This window comes from Limanda limanda, chromosome 17, assembly GCF_963576545.1.
Source record: "Limanda limanda chromosome 17, fLimLim1.1, whole genome shotgun sequence".
NCBI lineage: Eukaryota > Metazoa > Chordata > Actinopteri > Pleuronectiformes > Pleuronectidae > Limanda > Limanda limanda.
Window position 1 is genome coordinate 16,472,936 of NC_083652.1, and position 17,345 is coordinate 16,490,280.

The 17,345-nt window shown below is 41.3% G+C and overlaps 2 protein-coding genes across 2 annotated transcripts; both read right to left on the reverse strand.

The window, feature by feature from the left end:
* Window positions 1-34: 34 nt before the first annotated feature.
* Window positions 35-12,866, reverse strand: xpo6 (exportin 6). The gene is made up of 24 exons (XM_061090527.1): window positions 12,169-12,866; window positions 11,063-11,153; window positions 10,299-10,411; window positions 9,750-9,947; window positions 9,445-9,604; window positions 8,840-8,917; window positions 8,211-8,742; window positions 7,629-7,755; window positions 7,408-7,517; window positions 7,124-7,232; window positions 6,845-6,937; window positions 6,156-6,225; window positions 5,908-6,067; window positions 5,683-5,775; window positions 4,857-5,001; window positions 4,583-4,732; window positions 4,206-4,395; window positions 3,929-4,084; window positions 3,650-3,764; window positions 3,350-3,521; window positions 2,916-3,077; window positions 2,721-2,819; window positions 2,258-2,488; window positions 35-1,837 (listed from the first exon to the last, which is right to left on the reverse strand). The coding sequence occupies exons 1-24, from the start codon at window positions 12,169-12,171 to the stop codon at window positions 1,736-1,738; spliced, it is 3,459 nt and encodes a 1,152-aa protein (XP_060946510.1). The 5' UTR covers window positions 12,172-12,866; the 3' UTR covers window positions 35-1,735.
* Window positions 12,867-13,410: 544 nt separating this feature from the next.
* antkmt (adenine nucleotide translocase lysine methyltransferase) lies at window positions 13,411-17,154 on the reverse strand. Its single transcript, XM_061089993.1, has 6 exons — window positions 17,116-17,154; window positions 16,167-16,330; window positions 15,965-16,069; window positions 15,738-15,878; window positions 15,343-15,393; window positions 13,411-14,858 (listed from the first exon to the last, which is right to left on the reverse strand). Exons 2-6 carry the CDS (start codon window positions 16,326-16,328, stop codon window positions 14,646-14,648), a joined length of 672 nt encoding a protein of 223 aa, XP_060945976.1. The 5' UTR covers window positions 16,329-16,330; window positions 17,116-17,154; the 3' UTR covers window positions 13,411-14,645.
* Between the last annotated feature and the right edge of the window lie 191 nt (window positions 17,155-17,345).

The window sequence follows — 17,345 nt, forward strand, 5'->3', positions numbered from 1 at the left end:
AAATAAAGGAATTAAAATGACATGGAAAAAAGGCTAAAAGGCTTAATAAATCTTATTAAAGTTTAACTTTTAACAAAACAGTGGCAGCTGCCTCCAAACAGCAAGGCAACAGAGTGATTTCAAGCTTCAGTTCAATGACACAAAAACAAAGGCAAAGAATTCACAGCATTTAAGCAGAATGGATAAGAATATTACAAATAAATCAGCCACATAAACGAGCATGTTTCACAATACAAGTGGGGAAATACAGATCAATAATTCTTGGTGCTCAGAACAGTAGCACGCTGTTAAACATTCATAAACTACATAAAATATCCCTGAATAAGTCACAAACAGCTACAGCAACTGCCTTTACAAATCAGTGGCGGTTTCTATCGACATCAGAAGTGACTCTACGAGCTGCGGCTGCCACTAGCTTGCTGTCTCTCAGCAGATTGACATGTCACAATGCCCACATCAAAGATTTCAGATGTTGTGGTCATGTCTAAGCCTCCCACTATAAAATCTGTTGCAGAAAAAGCTGAATGTCTTGTTCTTTTTATGTCAGAAGTTGTAAACACACAGATGTGTTTTAACCAGCAGATGTTTAATAGGTGAAATTGGTAATGATTCTGCTCTTCAGTTTTGACAAATACAGCATCAAGAAAGTTCTTCATAACACAAGACTATCACAGTGAATTAAGTATTTTTATGAAGTTGTTGGACTTGCAAGAGCTAACAAATAATAAATGTTGCCTGACTGTTAGTCCATATATGATCTTTCTTAATCCCTAAAAGTGCTGGATCCTAAATATTCACATTATGTAACTCAATCCTGTCATTACTACACACTTCATACTTCTCTTGAGCTCTAAAGTAAAGCAGGTTAACGTTATTGTTTTTCGTGCTTGACACCACAATCTACTTTCCCTGTGACCAATACATTTGTTTTAAATTAAATCACATGAAAGAGATTCTCAATATTTAAGACATTCAGGCTTGTTTAAAGTTCACTCAGCACTAGAAAGTGTAAACTTTTACAATTAATCTATACTGTACAATACATCTCTACAAAATTAAAATCAGAAAATAATTATGTTTCAGCATTTGAAGTAGTTGAATTCTAGTTAATATGAAATTCAACAGTGTTAACGTGCAGCAAATGATTGTAACACTGTCAGAGCACATCGGGCAATAAATCATGAATTATCCAACACTTGAGTTTTACTAAAAAAGCACTTTATTTAAATCAAGCAGGTTTTATCTTCGTCAGAATGGAATGATATGAAAGATCTTAAGTTGAGAGTCCGTCTCCTTTGGAGATGAAAACAATTGAAGGCAAAAATGAATAAAAGCAGGTATTTTAAAAAACTCAAAATGAGTTGAAAGTGCTCAGTCCCAGCTCGGCCTGGCTGCAGAGGCGTGGAAGAGAAGGCCTGACTCAGACTGCTTCGGGTCTGGGCGACAGCCGACTGCAGACCAGGTTTATATTTCTTGCCAAATTATCATTGGCAATATATAAGGAGGGCACTGCTTTTGAAAAAAATAGCGCGCCAACCTTCTACAGTAGAAATCAACGAAATTAAACATCAGCAGCATCCTCAACCTCCAGTCACTCAACCATGAAACGTATGTGGTTCCGTCCTATCACTCTGAATAGGAGGAGCAACGCTGAGCTGGAGTCTTGGGGCAAAGTGGTCAGCACAGGCAGTCCTTGAAGATCATAGATGATGTGTGGAGTGGTTCAGTCATTGTGCTATAGCTTGATGGTGCCAGTGGGCAGGCTACTGTTACACAGTCTGTAGTAGCGCAGGTCGTTCACCAGCCGCTGCACGCTTTGAGTGAACGAGGGCAGGTCCTAGAGAGGGAAGAGGAAGGTTCAACAGATATGAATTTACAGAGGGGACACGAGTTGAGACTGGTCGGAGTTAAATTACATACAGTCTCACAGCAATGAACAATAAATGCAAGTATAAAAAAACCACAGGCTCCACCTCTTTTTTTGACAACTTGTTGAGGGCTAAAAAGATTAGGATGAAAATAATTTTCAATTAAAATACTGTTCAGTATTCATGTGGACAATCTTTTAAATGCCACTAGTGTTGAGTTGTTAAAAGATTCGTTTCCTTGAATTTAAAATGTAAACAAATCAAATCATGTAAGTAACAAGTGGTTAATTCCGTCACCATTTCATGCAACACTTGTGCCAAAAGGAAGTTAAATACATTGCCAGGGTTAACGATTGGTGGACAAGATATCTGAGTAATGACATTCTTACCTGTTCAAGCTTGAAGTTGCGTGCAAGAACACCTCGTTGGCCGCTGTCTACACCCTGGCAGCTGTTGAGGAACTCTGGCATGAAGGCAGAGTAGAAGGCATCAAAGTCCACGGAGGCCATGTTGTAAATAGCCAGGACGATTTCCTCCTGAAGAAGGTCGTGGCTTTTCTGGAGAAGGACCTGCAGCAGCACGTTGATGAAGTGGAAGAGCATCGAGGTACGAAAAAGCTTCTGAAGCACATTAAAAAGAAAAGGAATTTACATTATTAACATTCTTATTAATAACAGAGTACAGAGGTTATATTGATTAGAAAAGTGGTTGTTTTTGTTTTGCTCGTTTGATTACTAATTAGATTTCATTTGCCAAAAAGGGCGACAAACGCCAAAAGAGAAAAACTAAAGTAAGTTAGCAACGCTGCATGATGATATATAACACATCTACCGACACAAAAGCTCAACTTACTCTGTGATACAACTTGTGCTTGCTGTTCAGCGACTCCAGATATGAGAGATTCTGCTTGAAGATGTGGATGTCGGGCTGCAGGAACGACTGTCCGAAAGCCTGGAGACCAGATTTCAACACAAGTCAGGGAAGGAAGTCAAAGAAACGTAGAACACAGTGGTATAAAGGTTCGATGCTGTGGCTGTGGACACTGACCTGCATGGCAGCTGTGAACTGGGCTTCGTTTTCCATCGTATCTTCCGCAGATCCTCTTTGGACAGTTGTTAAGACTGACGTTTTAAAGAAGTACCTCCAGTTTTGGTGAAGTATTTGGTAAAGCAACTCAAACAGCTCTGCCTTGACGTCTGGTGAAGATCTCTGTCAACGGGTTTCAATGTACACCATCAAAACAACATCATTATGAGTGTGACACGTTTTATTGTCCGATTTTTCAAATTAACAGATTTGTGACTAGTGTCTGGTTTCCATAGACAATACATTTTTATCTTTTTGATAATATGTGTTGTTCCACAATATTCACATTTACTGTCTTAGCTTGATTTCTCACTGCAGAGTGATGCCACATGATCATTTTAGGTGCATAAAATCCAGAATGAACGTTAACTTTGAGCAAGTGACCACTAACTGACCTCTGCCACCACCGGGTAAACCTGCTCCATGCACAGAGAGAGGATGTTGGGTAGGAAGGGCTTGAAAGCTTGACCAGGCTCCTGCACCACCACCTGCAGGATTTTCAGGAACTTCTGTACCACTCTACACCCGGCACTGCCCTCTTGCAAAATACTGGAGGCCAGCTGTTCCCTGCAGCACATACAAGTGACATTACATTCATTAGTGTATAAGAGTGATAGCAGCATAATGCCCGAAGCCATTAAGAGTCTTAATCCATCCAAGCAGAATGTAATACTGCCGGGACCAGTTTCTTTTACCTGGTGAACATGCTGAGAAAAGTGTGGATGATCTGTCCAGTGAAGGCAACACCCATCTGGACACGCAACGCCTGAAACAGCGTCAAGAAGAAGGCCAGCATCTCATCCGTCACATCTGGGAAAGAGAAACGACCATGAACAAAGCTGGCCAGTCAGATGTGTCGCTGTTTGTTGAGAACGTGTTTTATATTAAAATGTATTTATTATTACAGTTACACTTAAATCAAATGTCAAGTTTAACCTCGAGATGGGCAGCACAACTACAGATGAGACACTGACCTGGCTGCTGAATAAACACTGGGAAAAGGCTGAGGGACACTTGGACAGACTCCTGGAGATTCTGGTAACAGATCTGACGTGATTTGGTGGATTCCCCGGAGATGCTGTCCACCATGTCTCTGAGCACAGGCAGGGTCTGCTGTATCAGCGCTTTCACTGGAGTGAGAAGACGGGGACAAAACACAATTGGAGGAGGCAAAGGAATGACAGGGCATCAAAAAAATCAGACCAGGAGCAACAACACAGAAAAATAAAGATAAATAAAATCTAAACTGACTGTCTTCCACTGCGGGTTGCCGAGGAGTGATGTTCACCGTTCCTCTTAAATTACAATATTCCCGCGTGAGGGCTGACATCAGGCTGGCGTGGTTGCTGGAGCGAGTTTGCCACTGCTGCTCACTCTCTGGTAAATTTGGCCACGGGAGCAGTAGCATGTTGGATAAAGCCCGACACACCAGCATGTGCGCCTGTGTGAGAAGAAAACACACAACAACAATCATTTCAAGTATTAAGAACATTTCAACCTTTGAGATTCTTTTCTAAATCGACTTTTTTTTTAAATGTTTGGCTTGTGTAGTGAAGTCTTATTTAAAGAGAAATTGTGGACTTAATGTCAAAAAAAGAATAATCAAGATAAAAGAAACAAATATTTACCTCTGGGGGAAGTCTGCGGGTCCGACTTTCTGTGGTAATGAGGTTGAAGATGTTCTGAACAGCTGGCAAAGTGACCAGGAACACTGGCCGCACAGTAGATGTGATGGAAACCATCAGATGGCACGATGAAAGCAGCAATTTCTCGGGTACCTGGAGATAAAAGCAGAATTTAAGGATAAACTCATTTGGCAACAACATTCTCCACTTTCTTCTTTGTCGTGTATGTTAGTAACCACCAATGACATCATCAGAGAGAGAGCGTTAGAGAAACTACCTTAGTTGTGATGAGTGGACTGCTGGCCTCAATTGAGGATGTGATGAGGTTGATGAACTGGCTCTGGTTTTGACTGTGGACTTCACTGTAGAACTGTGCAAGCCAGTGAGAGTAGGCTTGCAAAGCAGCAAGAGCCTGTGCATGTCTGCAACAAACAAAACATGACACACTGTTAAAACATGTGCTGCTCTGAGACATGCACTGAAATCTGGACTGTTTCCTGAAATTCCTGGGCTATACGTGAGAACGCAAATGTCTCAGGGTTAAAAAGAGAAGCAATAGGCAAAGACGCAGACAAAGATGTTAACTTGGAAAAGACGATGCGATTCAAGAGCTTTCCAGGATAAGGGCCAACGACCGTGTCAATGTGCTATATACAAAAACAGGTGCACTATGCCGCAGAATTGATGCGTCATTTCCTGCCTCCTGCTGCTCTACCCAGGCTCCAACACCCCCCCCCCCCGAACGCTATTCTCGTGAATTAAATATATTTAATGGCCTTCCGCTTTGCCGCTCTAAGGATCAAAATTATTCTTTCTTCATTATGCAAAATGTAAAGACAAACAACCGGAAGCAATTTCATCAGCACTGTGCAAACAGCCGCAGCAGCTTTTCAGCTGCTTTTATTCTAACAGTGAAATACGGCTGTTGAGTTTCTTAATTCACACAAACATCGCAACTGTTCTCACACACATGCACTGACACGCACGCACACGTCCCCTATGTGACCCTGTGCTCTATAACTGAATGGTATTGTATTTTATGACCATTGAGTCCCATGTTAAAAGATAGGGTTTCATTTCTTCTTTAAACATGTGATACTCACACGTCAGTGAGGTCAGGCTTGAGCACCGAAGGCACAGCGGTCTCCAGGTCGTAGAGGCTGGTCCGAGAGCCGTAACAAGTCACTTCAACCAACCTTGAAAAAGACAAAGGAAATGCTCATTATGACATTTGGCTCTTTCAATTATACAAAATGAACGGCAAAAAGAAAATGACCATATAAATATGGCCTCATGTTGTAGGAACAATGTTATATAGAAGCACAAACCTCTCCACCACCGCCAGGGCATCACTGAACCGTGCAGCAAAAACATCCCCGATGAAATGCTCAGCCAAGCGTCCGACAGCTTGAAGTAGGGAGCTGAGGTCCCTGAGAGAACAGTGAAGGCGGCGGCAGTCGTTCTCCCCAGAGATATTCAGCCTTCGACCTGAAACACAACAGAGCATTCAAACATTGGAATCTATGCGAGTAGCACCATTACCTGGGGTTGAACCAAAAGCAAAAGCATTACATACTTGAGCCAGTGGTGACAATAAACTGCTGCAAACCCAGGTACACGTCCAAATTTTCTTGAAGCACTGGAAACTTGAGACAGGAAAGAGGAACAAGGAGGAAGACTGTCAAAGATTGGTTATGCATTTCTCAACATGAAACAATAAAATCTGCAGCCATGTGAAAATAATTCAGTTTCTTTTGATAGAAAGAAAGATATATTTGGAAATATTCACATTTTCTATCAAGACAAAATGGAAATTCATAATTCTACATTCCAAACGAGTGTTTGTTATGTTCACATGACTTGTCAGATCTGTAAAACTGCTCAACACGTGGCTGGATCATCCTTCTAGGAACTCATGTTAGTTTGAAGTCATATGACTCTATTTTGCTTCACTCTTGAGTTAACTGGTAAAATAAAATGAGGAAATGTGTATTGTTGTTGTGGTTTGTTCCATAGTTCAGACGTGTGAAAACGTGTGAAAACGCGTGAGCTGATAAACAATCTTAGAAACTTCAGGAGTCAATATTGCTGCTCTACTGCTTTGGCAGGCTGGAGTGTGTAATCATGTTTGGAATTAATGTTGAAGATCCTGTTGAAGGACATTTGCTCAAGTTGAAATAAAAAACAAATCATATATAAATAAATTTTGTGTAGATGCCTAAATCCTTACAATATGTAAATGTGACACCAACAGCAACCTCTTACCAAAGTAGAAAATGCATGGGATGGGAGCAGCTCCATCACCTTGGCAACCACCTCCAGACTCTGACGCAGGTACTTCTGCCACTCTGTCTGTTTCTGTGGTTACCAAATGAAGAAAAACATTTAGACTTTGAAGTGAAAGCTATAAACACCTTCCTAATGAGGCTAAAATAACAAACTTTTACTTTAGACTTCCTGTTGGCTTAAAGAGACACACCGGAAATATTAAATAAAAAGATGCAAATGACAGACTGGAATTTACTGTGTGGGAAATGTTCTTACATCATCATCCAGCGTTTCATCATCAAGCTCTTCCAACTGTGCCTGATTGTATCTGAACTGTATGCGATTCAGAACTTCCCTTAACAGAAGACCTAGTGCATCTTTGTACCTGTTCAACCACACATGATTATATTAAGAACAATGACAACACATCAGATATCATGTACACTGATTTATATTGTATAAAGTTGCCTTATGAGAGTATTAATAAATTTCAGTTCACTTGGCGTTTGAGGAAAAACACAGGTTTAAAAAGGTATAAATATGCTTCCTGAGTCACTTACCTATTCAGGACACTGTCTCGGTCTGATAGTCTGCTTTTTATTTTTGATGCGAGAAAATCCAAAAACACAGTCCATATTTCCAAGCAGGCAAAATAACCGTCATGGGTAGGCTGAAAAAAAAAATATATATATTTATATCAATGAGAGGCAAGCCTGCAGGAAATCTGAAGGAATCTACACAATGTAGTGTACTGCACATATAACCGACTAATTATCATTACCTGGTTGAAGGTGTACTTGAAAAGAAGGGAGAGAAACTCTACAATTGGAAACTGAGGACTGGACTCAATCCGCCTCAAGTGAACACTGACAAACAGGCGCAGAAAATCAGTGAACTTTTCCAGGTAACTGCAAGAGGAAACAAAACAAAACGTTAATGTACCACGAAGATCTTGCACTCAGAACTTACTTAGTCTACACTGGTCAATAATGGCGTATCATAACCTTAGATACATGCTTTTCCGTATGATGTCTGCAAAGGGTCTTTTTGAAGGACGACTTCAGTTCCTGTTTACACTTTGCTCATTTTGTGTTAAATGATACAAACAGTGCAGGAAATATCTTCACATGTGATGTGTTACAGTCACAGTCATTGTAAAAGTTATGTTCCACAAGTCTACCGAGTTGGATTGTGTTCTAATTTGGTGGTTTTGTCAGTCTGCCACATACGAAGATGTAATTTGCTACGTCATACTGTAAGCTCGACACTAACAGTATGATGAAATGATTAAATTACCTTACACATACACTATCATCTGTTAACACGTATGCACGCACAAGCACCAGTAGACCAAGGTCCATACCTCTCATCAAGTTCCTGTAGGCGGTTCTTGACTGTATGGGCATTATTCTCTCGCGTCAGCCTCTGCAGAAGAAAGAAGGTCTGCTGGAACATGCGCAGCAGGTACTCCTCAAAATCCATTGGCACACAGTTCTTTGACACCAGTTCATTGACACAAGTCATGGCGAGTACGCCAAGCCGGGCGCGGTCCACCTTGCTGCCCTCACATTGCTGTCCGTTTCGCCCTCCCCCGTTCGATGTTGGTGCCATTATCCCAGAGTTAAGCTGGCCATTAGAAGAGGAAGAGTTGGAGGAGATGAAGGATCCCGTCTTGGCCTTCGTGTGAATATCACAACCGAAACGGGCAAAATGGAAAATGGAGGCCAGCAGGTTGGGTGTGATGCTTGTTGAGAGAGGGATCCAGCTGAACAGGTGGGCCAAACACTCCAAAACAAGACAACAGAGCTGCTGACTCTCACTGTCCAGTGCTGCCATGGGCTGGCAGAGCAGCTTTGAGTATTGGCTGTTCTGAAACAAACTGCCCAGCAATTCAACTAGATGGATTGAAGAGACACAAAATGGTCCGGTTAAAGTCCAACATTTTAAATTAAGTCTTTGCATTTTAGAAGGAGATTAAGAATGATTTCTCACCACTTTCCCTTGAGGTGGGTGAGGGAGGTGGCGTGGAGGCGATGACACTGTGCTTATCCCAGTAGGTCTCCAGGATACCTGCAAAACAAGAAGTAACGCAATCAGTTAAAACCACATATATTGACGGCTTTCCACCAATACATCTGAGCGTTAGTCTAACTCTACTCCCGGCAGATTTGATCTAAAGTTTTGCAATTAAAAACCTAAATTGCAGGTTGCCATATTGGTGGTTTTAGCTTTTCTTTTGACGGTAGGTCTCAGTGTGCAAAGGGACTTGAAGCTCTTTGCGTTGTTCGCAATATGGGACGCAACAGTGAGGTCACCCAGAACAGGGCTAATTCAAAAATGCAGCGACTGGTGATGCTGAAAAATAGTGTTGTATTATTATTACAATTTTGTTGTAACATTTACATATGTGGAGGCAAGACATTAAAATGGTCCACCCCTTCAAGGTAAAAGCAACAAAAAAACAGTAAAAGAGAACTTTCTGTTTTGCTTTTATGCAGACAAAACACTACAAGTGATCCACCACAAACTACCACCAGGCACTTTTAAAATTTCTATTCATATCAGGAAATCATGTTGCACAAAAAAGTTGTTCTCACCCGTCAACAGTCCAAGTAGAGTCGGTACCTGCTCCAGCAGCAGTTTACGCAGCTCATCTTTCCTGGCAACACTCAGATCTTCTCGAGGACATGCAAGTTCCTCTGAAGTCGTTTTCAACATCACTAAACCCAACTGAGCCATAGCTGGGGACTGTATCAACTGTAGTTCACAACAGATCAAGAGACAATGGAGATTTAGATTACTGAATTTTTCTCATTATATACAACAGATGAAAAAGCTGATGATGATAAAAACCCACAGCACAACACACTTAAATTGCATAAAAGATGAGAGCGAGGCTCACCTGAAGGGTGTTTGTAAAGAAATCGTGGTAGAACATCGGCCAGTCCTGGCGACCGATGTCCACGATGACCTTGCAGAGTTTGTTACGTATGAAATAGGGCACAGATTTGTGCTGAGCAAGCAGGAGCTTGGGTAGACAGTTGCGAATCTCCATCTTGTCTTGTGAAGCTACACCAATCCACATTTTGTTCACCAGGTTCTGAAAGTAAAAGGGAACAATCGATGGTCAAAGATGTAGAACATTATTTAGACACAGCTCTTCTGGTTGAGGAATTTGTTTGATTACTTATTCCTGTAATTCATTTATCAAGAAAAAACATTTTTAATCATGTCATTGGGGTCAGACTTATCTCCCCCAAAATGTATGATACATCTAACCAACTCATTTTGTAGAACTAATGAAATGAGGAAACAAAAAAACTAACTAAAACTAATGTCATACGATCATTACCTATTAAGCATTGCATTTCTCTGTATAAAATTTCAGTAAAAAAAGGCCCTGCAGGGAACAATAAATCCAGAACATGTATCTTCCACCTACAGGACTTACTTCAAATACTGTAAGGCTGTACATCATCACATACTCATTCCGAGTATTGGAGAGGAAGAACATGCAGTGCCGCCAAGCTCCAGTCTGCTGCGCAAAGTTATTCAGCAACTCCTCTGCAGAGAAGAGGAAGTAGGTATGATCACAGAGGTGTATGACAATGTAGTACTTCACTTGCAGACAGACCGAAAGTAACGCATCACAAAACAGGAAGTGTCTTGAAAAAAAGTGACACAAAAAAGTGACACCAAATTATTCCGGGTCACATTAAATGCTCCACTGTGAGAAACTGTCCAACAGTGAATTTAGATAATATTCAGACCCCTTCATTTTGTGATGTTTGAAGACCCATGCTGAAATAATTTGACTGATTTTGTCCCTCAACCGATCGGCACTCAGTAACCCAGTATTGAAAAGTGAAAACTGAGTTAAGAAAAGTCTGTATGTTTCCTAAAAGAAACTGAAACATAACATTAAGTATGAAAACCCTTTGTCTCAACACTTTGATCAGGTGCCTCCCATTTCCATTCTTCATCTTTAAGTTGGTTCTACACTTCAATTGATTGGACATGATCTGGAAAAGGCTGACACACCAGTCTATATAAAGGTCTCACAGCTGACAATGCATATCATAATAAAAAGCAAGCAACGAGGTCAGGGAAACTACCGGCAGAGGTCACAGACAAGATTGTGCCGAGGCACCGATCTGGAGAGGGCTTAAAAGGTTTTAATTTCATGTTTCCCACTTCATTGATCTACTGACTTACCTATTTCTCTCTTTCGCTCATTGGTCGTGCAGCTGTGAAAGAACTCCGTCATGAGGCTCTCGAGTGCGCCCAGCGATGACTCCTCTGAAGCCTGGAGAATAACACGAGATAAAGTAAAACATAAATGAGCACACATAAGATAACTAGATGACAATATGCATGATCCGAACCAGTGGAGGCTCTATTTTTCTCATAAGGATCTACACAGCGTGAGAGAAATCAAACTGAGACCACGATCTGTCCATTTGAGAGATGAAATTCAGGGAAGTGCATGTTTTGCAGTATGCACACCAAGTCTCCGCAAACACCTGATCATGTCCAAAAATCCCATTGTCATCGTGAAGATAACAACATTCAAGCATTTATGATGAGATCTTCTTCGTTTGTTCACAAAGAATGAATGTGTGCACATGTAGAGAACTTCATCAAGAAGTCTCGCAGACTAATTTTAACAGACATTAGTTGGCCATTTGCAGATGCATGTCACCATCATACTGGTGGAAACTCATCTTCTGAAGTCAATGCCTGCACACTGCTACAGATGGATACAGCTGGATATCCCCACATGTATGAGTGGCTTGCACGTTTAGGCAAGGCCTGGTGGAAGTACACATGTTCATGGTGAACATGGTGAAGGCTCTCTGGTGATAAATACAATCAAATAGCTGAAGGTATAAACACTGGGCTTTTGGCAGCTGCAGGGGAGGTTTGGCCTCGTCTGGCGAACAGAGGAGCGATGTGGAAATGAGGCTCCACGCAGCAGCTCGGAATTCCTCAAATACGCCACAACTTGCCGAGGCTCAACACGACTCGGGGCAAATTTTTAGCGTTTGCAAGATGGGCGTCTAGTTCCGTGAAATGGCTTGAGGAGCCGTCACGTCCCGTCAAGCGGCCCGGAGCTCTCTCTCGAACCCGTTACCTGACCTGTCACACAGACTGGGCACGTCCTATCCGCGCCATGTGTTAGTAGAGTATTAATAAAAGCGTTATGTGTTTCCTGTTAGGCGCCCCGTGTTGCTCCACGTTAGCCGTTAGCACATGGGACAGGAAGACAGGTCGAGAGACAGACAGGGTGAAGGGGGGACAAGCGTGGGACTCATACTCACCATGTTCAGCGGGTGTCAGATGCTTCCTTTGGGGTTTACTTAAGTCTCGGCTCAATTACACTAATGAGCCAACATTAGCTATGCCGGGCTAGCCAGATCTGTAGCTAACGTTAGCTACGGTGCTGCTGGCTAACGTAGCTGCAGAGGGGGCTCATCGTGGGTCGATCCTCCACACACACACACAAACTCACACTCAGACACACAAACTCACTCTCACGCAACTCGCAAGCCAATGTTAGCAATAACACGTTATGTTTGATCTCGCCCGCGATAAAACCAAGTCCACAGGCAGCGAATCAGCTAGCTCGAGTCGGGTGGGCTCGGCTGCATCGTCGCGGGATTCCGCCGGGTTTATTAATCTGTAAAATCGGGTTTAACGGGACATCCACCACCGGGAGAGACACGTGAATCAGCCCCCAGAAGTCAAAACCCTATCGCGGCTAATCACTCGCCCAAAGAAGCGGTGCAGCGGATGGCTAAAGTGTTAGCTTCCCTACAGTGATGAAGACATCGCGTTTTTCTCGTTAGCTTGCTGTCAAAAGCGGAGACACGCCTCCAGCCTCGGTGCTTGTCTTTCTTTTTCTAGCGGGGGACAGCGCACTCGTTCCCCGGCACTGGGTGTGGTGGTGGTCGAAGGCGCTGGTTCGTGTTATTGCTGGTGTCGGTGGCTCAGGGCGGCTCGGCAGCTAACAGCCTCCTGTTACAGCTCCGGGGCTTCGCAACTTCCTCTTTAGCTGCAGAAACCAACCAATCACAGCAGATGCTCACGACAATAAGAGCACCACATCCGGCTATGCCTTCAAGTTACAGCACTTTAAAAATAGCAACTACCAAAGAAATACAAGGAAACGAGAGAAAAGGTCAAATGATAAATGTTTCTGTAATATTTTAATGCTACTAACTAGATCTTGCCATTGCCCGCCCTCATGCGATTTTATGATTTGTGTCGCTTTCCTTCTTTTCTGTTTTTTTGCTTTTCAAAACTATATATTATTTTACCAATTTTTCTTCTAAATGTAATTTTAACACGTTCTTATGTTACTTCAGATTAGTTATGTTTTCATTCTTATCTTTGTTGTATGTTAGGCCCCTGCATTTCGTGTATGAAAGGTGCTAAACAAGTGTAATATTATGATTACTACTATTACTACCAATAATAATAATTATTGTATTATTATTTGATGAGCATTTTGCTTTACAGTGATAATAATAATAAGCAGTAACAAGTTAATTTCTCCGGTGTGTGCTCAATAAAGTTTATCACATCTTATTATACAAATACCATTTACAAAGCAACATTTTTCACTTCACACTGAATTTTCTCATATATTAAACACTAGTTGTGTACAGAGCTAAGTTCTTTCAAGTTATTCTGTATAACGGATGTAATGCAGCAGTTTTGATCAAATGGTGTCTTATAAACTGCGTCTGCGGCCAGTTCCAACAATGACATTCTAGTCGCTGAAAAGGACTAATGCCTCTTGGATTTAGGCCATATTTCATGTCAGAAGACCTGAAAATTCAACACATGGTGAATGATAATTTACAATCCACTCATATATTAGATCAATTCATTTTACCACAGAAATGATCTTTTGCATTATTTTTGCTGTTACCTACAGCTGCCATTATCATAGCTTGGTACAAATCTATACATTCAAGAGAATCAAAGATATTACAGTCAAAAATAAACTGACATTGGATAATTAGTTACCATTTTAGAAGGATGAATGCGTTCTACTAATATGTTCACAGATGCGTAAATACTAATTACCATCAAAGGTACTATATACTATGGACACCATTAGTTCAAAGGTTAGTCTGTGATATTGCAGAATATAACAATCACACTTACAGAACATGAAGGGCAAAGTCCACCTGCCCACGAAACCACCAGGAAGCTTTTCATTGTTTAGTTCCTCTTACTCCTAGATCAAGCTGCACCATGAATTCCAAAATATTCTCTGAAGATGTCTAATTATATTTAGTCGTAAGAAACACTAAACGCATAGTGGCATATAGCGGACACTGAAAACACAAAACTATAGATAAAACAACGTTCAAAAGCATGTTCCTTCCCAGTTAGTTACAGAGAAATCCTCAATTGGGAATTTCCAGTATAAAAGTGGAGTTCAGACATTTTTGATAATGTAGAAATCAGACAACCAAGCCATCAAAAATATAGAACAGAGCATTTCTATAAATTTCTGTAAAATCATTGCAATTTTTCACTTCAGTATAACAGTAGAGTAAAAAAGCAGCACATGCATATGCATACACGGCTTCTCAGAAACATCCTGTTGCAGATGTCATCAAAAAGTCTGAACTTGTATTCATGTAAAATGTCCTTAAAGTTACCCTTATCCAATAAAGGATATTCACATCTTCCTGGCAGCTATTATTTAATGATTCCACGTTGCCGTTACAGGAGGGAAAAAGATTTGTTGTGTAGCTTCAAGAGAATAATTCCTCCTTGGTTAGTGTGTAACATTGTCGCTATCCATTACTGTGAGGTTGTCCTTTTTCCTGAGAGGGTGCTGTCTTAGTGCTTTCATGCTGTAGGCCCAGGCCCTGTCCACACCCTGGCCCTCAATCCTGCAGGGTTTCCAGTCAGGGAAGGGAAAACGTCCGGCCACAACTAAGGCATCATCAGAAAGCTCAGACTGCAGCTTCTCCTGCAATAATGAAAGCTGCGAACACAAGAGCACAATCAAAAATCGACTGCAATACTAGAACAGTAATCACTTGAAACTATGCGTCTGTATTCAATGAAGCTTCACCCGTGTGCTGAAAGATTAATCTTTGATGGTTTTTCTTATGCTGGTAGCTTTAATCTTAAAACGATGCAGGACCATAGTGGTCAAGTTCCTTTTATTGAGTTTTAGCCACCAGGACATTTAGAGACTTAAGCATTTTTTAATATATCTATGTGATGTTATTCAAGTGTTATTAAAACCACTGCAACACTTTCAACCTGACAGAAACAAAGGTTCCTGTTTTAAGACAGAAAAGGCGTTTCTATAATGTCTGCAGTTGACAAATCACAACTCATCTCACCTCCCTTTCAACCAGGAAACCTTCAATTTTTCTTTATCAGGGAATTTTGCTTTGCTATAGGCTACACTGAGATAATCTACTATTCTGGTAACTAGGCAACTGTTGAATGTTACTCACCACGCTGGGTGCCAAGAACACGGTGATATTCATGCATTCTGTCAAGTCAACCTGTGAAGAGATACAATGCAGGAAGTAAACATTTACCATTAGTTTTATTAAGAATCTGTCTTCACATAAATATAATAATCACATTAGCAAAAACACAATGTTTAAGTTTTCATGTAACTTGTAAAATGTCATGTTCCTTGTTCATAAAGATAGTTTTCATGTCAATCTTTGCTTTCTTACTTCTGGGCATGAGAACGTTTCCTCTCAAACTATCATATTGTTGCAATAATACAGTACACTTACAGTAATACAGTCAACTGTTGTCATTCATTGGCGGCTAGTGTAACATACACATTTGTACAGGATTGTTACTAATACTGCAACTCAAGTGAAAAATGTCATACCTTCCAGAGATTTTCCCGCCGATACGATACATTTTCATGATGGCCTGCTCTCCATGCATGAAAGCGGGCGAATCGAACAAGCCAAGGGTTGAGCTCATAACCAACAGCAGGACTGAAACCCTGCCGGTGGGCTTCCAAGACCTGAACATTTAAAAATGACCACAGTCAAAAACCTATGGTTCACCAGTGCAAGACAAAAGGATCTCACATATCCTGATTGTACTCACAATGCGACCGTCACCAGATCCCAAATCCACCAGGCCTCCCTTTCGACCTCTCACCAGTGTCATGACATTATCTACTTGAGCTTTGCTGGCTGGGATGTAGGGAACCTGGAGGCATTTTTGAATGATGCATGACTATGTACAATTGGAACAGGCGAAGTTACATTAGCATTCATTCAAAGTGTAACGAAGATGTTGATAATACCTGCAGCCTCAGAGGGACTTTTCTGAAACCTGGCTGAACGACTACCACCCACATCGCGTACACAGCCAGCCCAGTGCCAGCAGCTATCTGAGCGACGCCCCATCCTCCAATGGGCCTGGTCCTCAGCTCGTCAAGGACCTCGTCTGGTGCGTCATCGTCCATTCCTGTGTGAAACGAGTCGTGTAAGGTCTGAGTAAATGTGACATCAGAGAAATACGAATACTGACAACAAGGCAAGGCCGGATCCAGGTATGGAAAATCTGACTGGACCCTGAAGTGCCCCTGTCCTGTCAGAAGTCTTTAAAAACACTCACTAACAAAACTAACAACAAATATGACAATTTGTTTATTTTCTTTTGTGTGAAAACAATGTGCTTGAACAAGGAACACTTTTCGAAATATATTCAATGAAACAATGAATGTTTAAAACATGCATATTACTGAATCTGGAGTTGTGCACAGATGTTGGACATATTGGCCCCCAAATATAAAAATATCCTACATCCACCACTGCAATAAAGACTATAATACTATAATATTGTAAAACCAGTAGAAACACGGTGAAAGGAAATAATGAAACATGAAATACCAATCTACCATCTTGGCTCTCTCTATTCACAGATAATATAAAAGCTCCTTGGATACTAACATGGAAACAAAGACATTTTAATGCGATGCGAGCGTTTTTAACTCGGCTGTTTGTTTATTATTGAGTCGGTGTAAGTTAGTCAGATCTAGTTGGAGCATATTGTAGTTAATGACAGCTTCGTGATCTCTGCAGGAGATTGAGGGTCACCTGGAGTTCTTATCCAGGATCGTCACTGGATCGTAAGATCCAGTGACGATCTCTGATCAGGAACATCAACACTGACCCAATACTTCATTTAGATATTTAACAAACACAAACGCCCGGAAATAACATTGTATTCTCGTATTAATCAATAGATACCTGCAGGAGTGCTGGCGGACACATTAGCCCGTGGGACCGGTCCGTCTACAAATTAGTCCGTGGATCCGAGAGCCTGCTCACAATAGTTCCGGAGAATAGACGCTATCCTATAGAATATTTTGGACCAAGTTTATTACTGTGTTGTCTTGTGCCTGTAATTATTTAATTATTATCGTGCACATATTTAGCTGTTTTATACAGAATATCACCTCCTGTTAGATAAAGGGAAT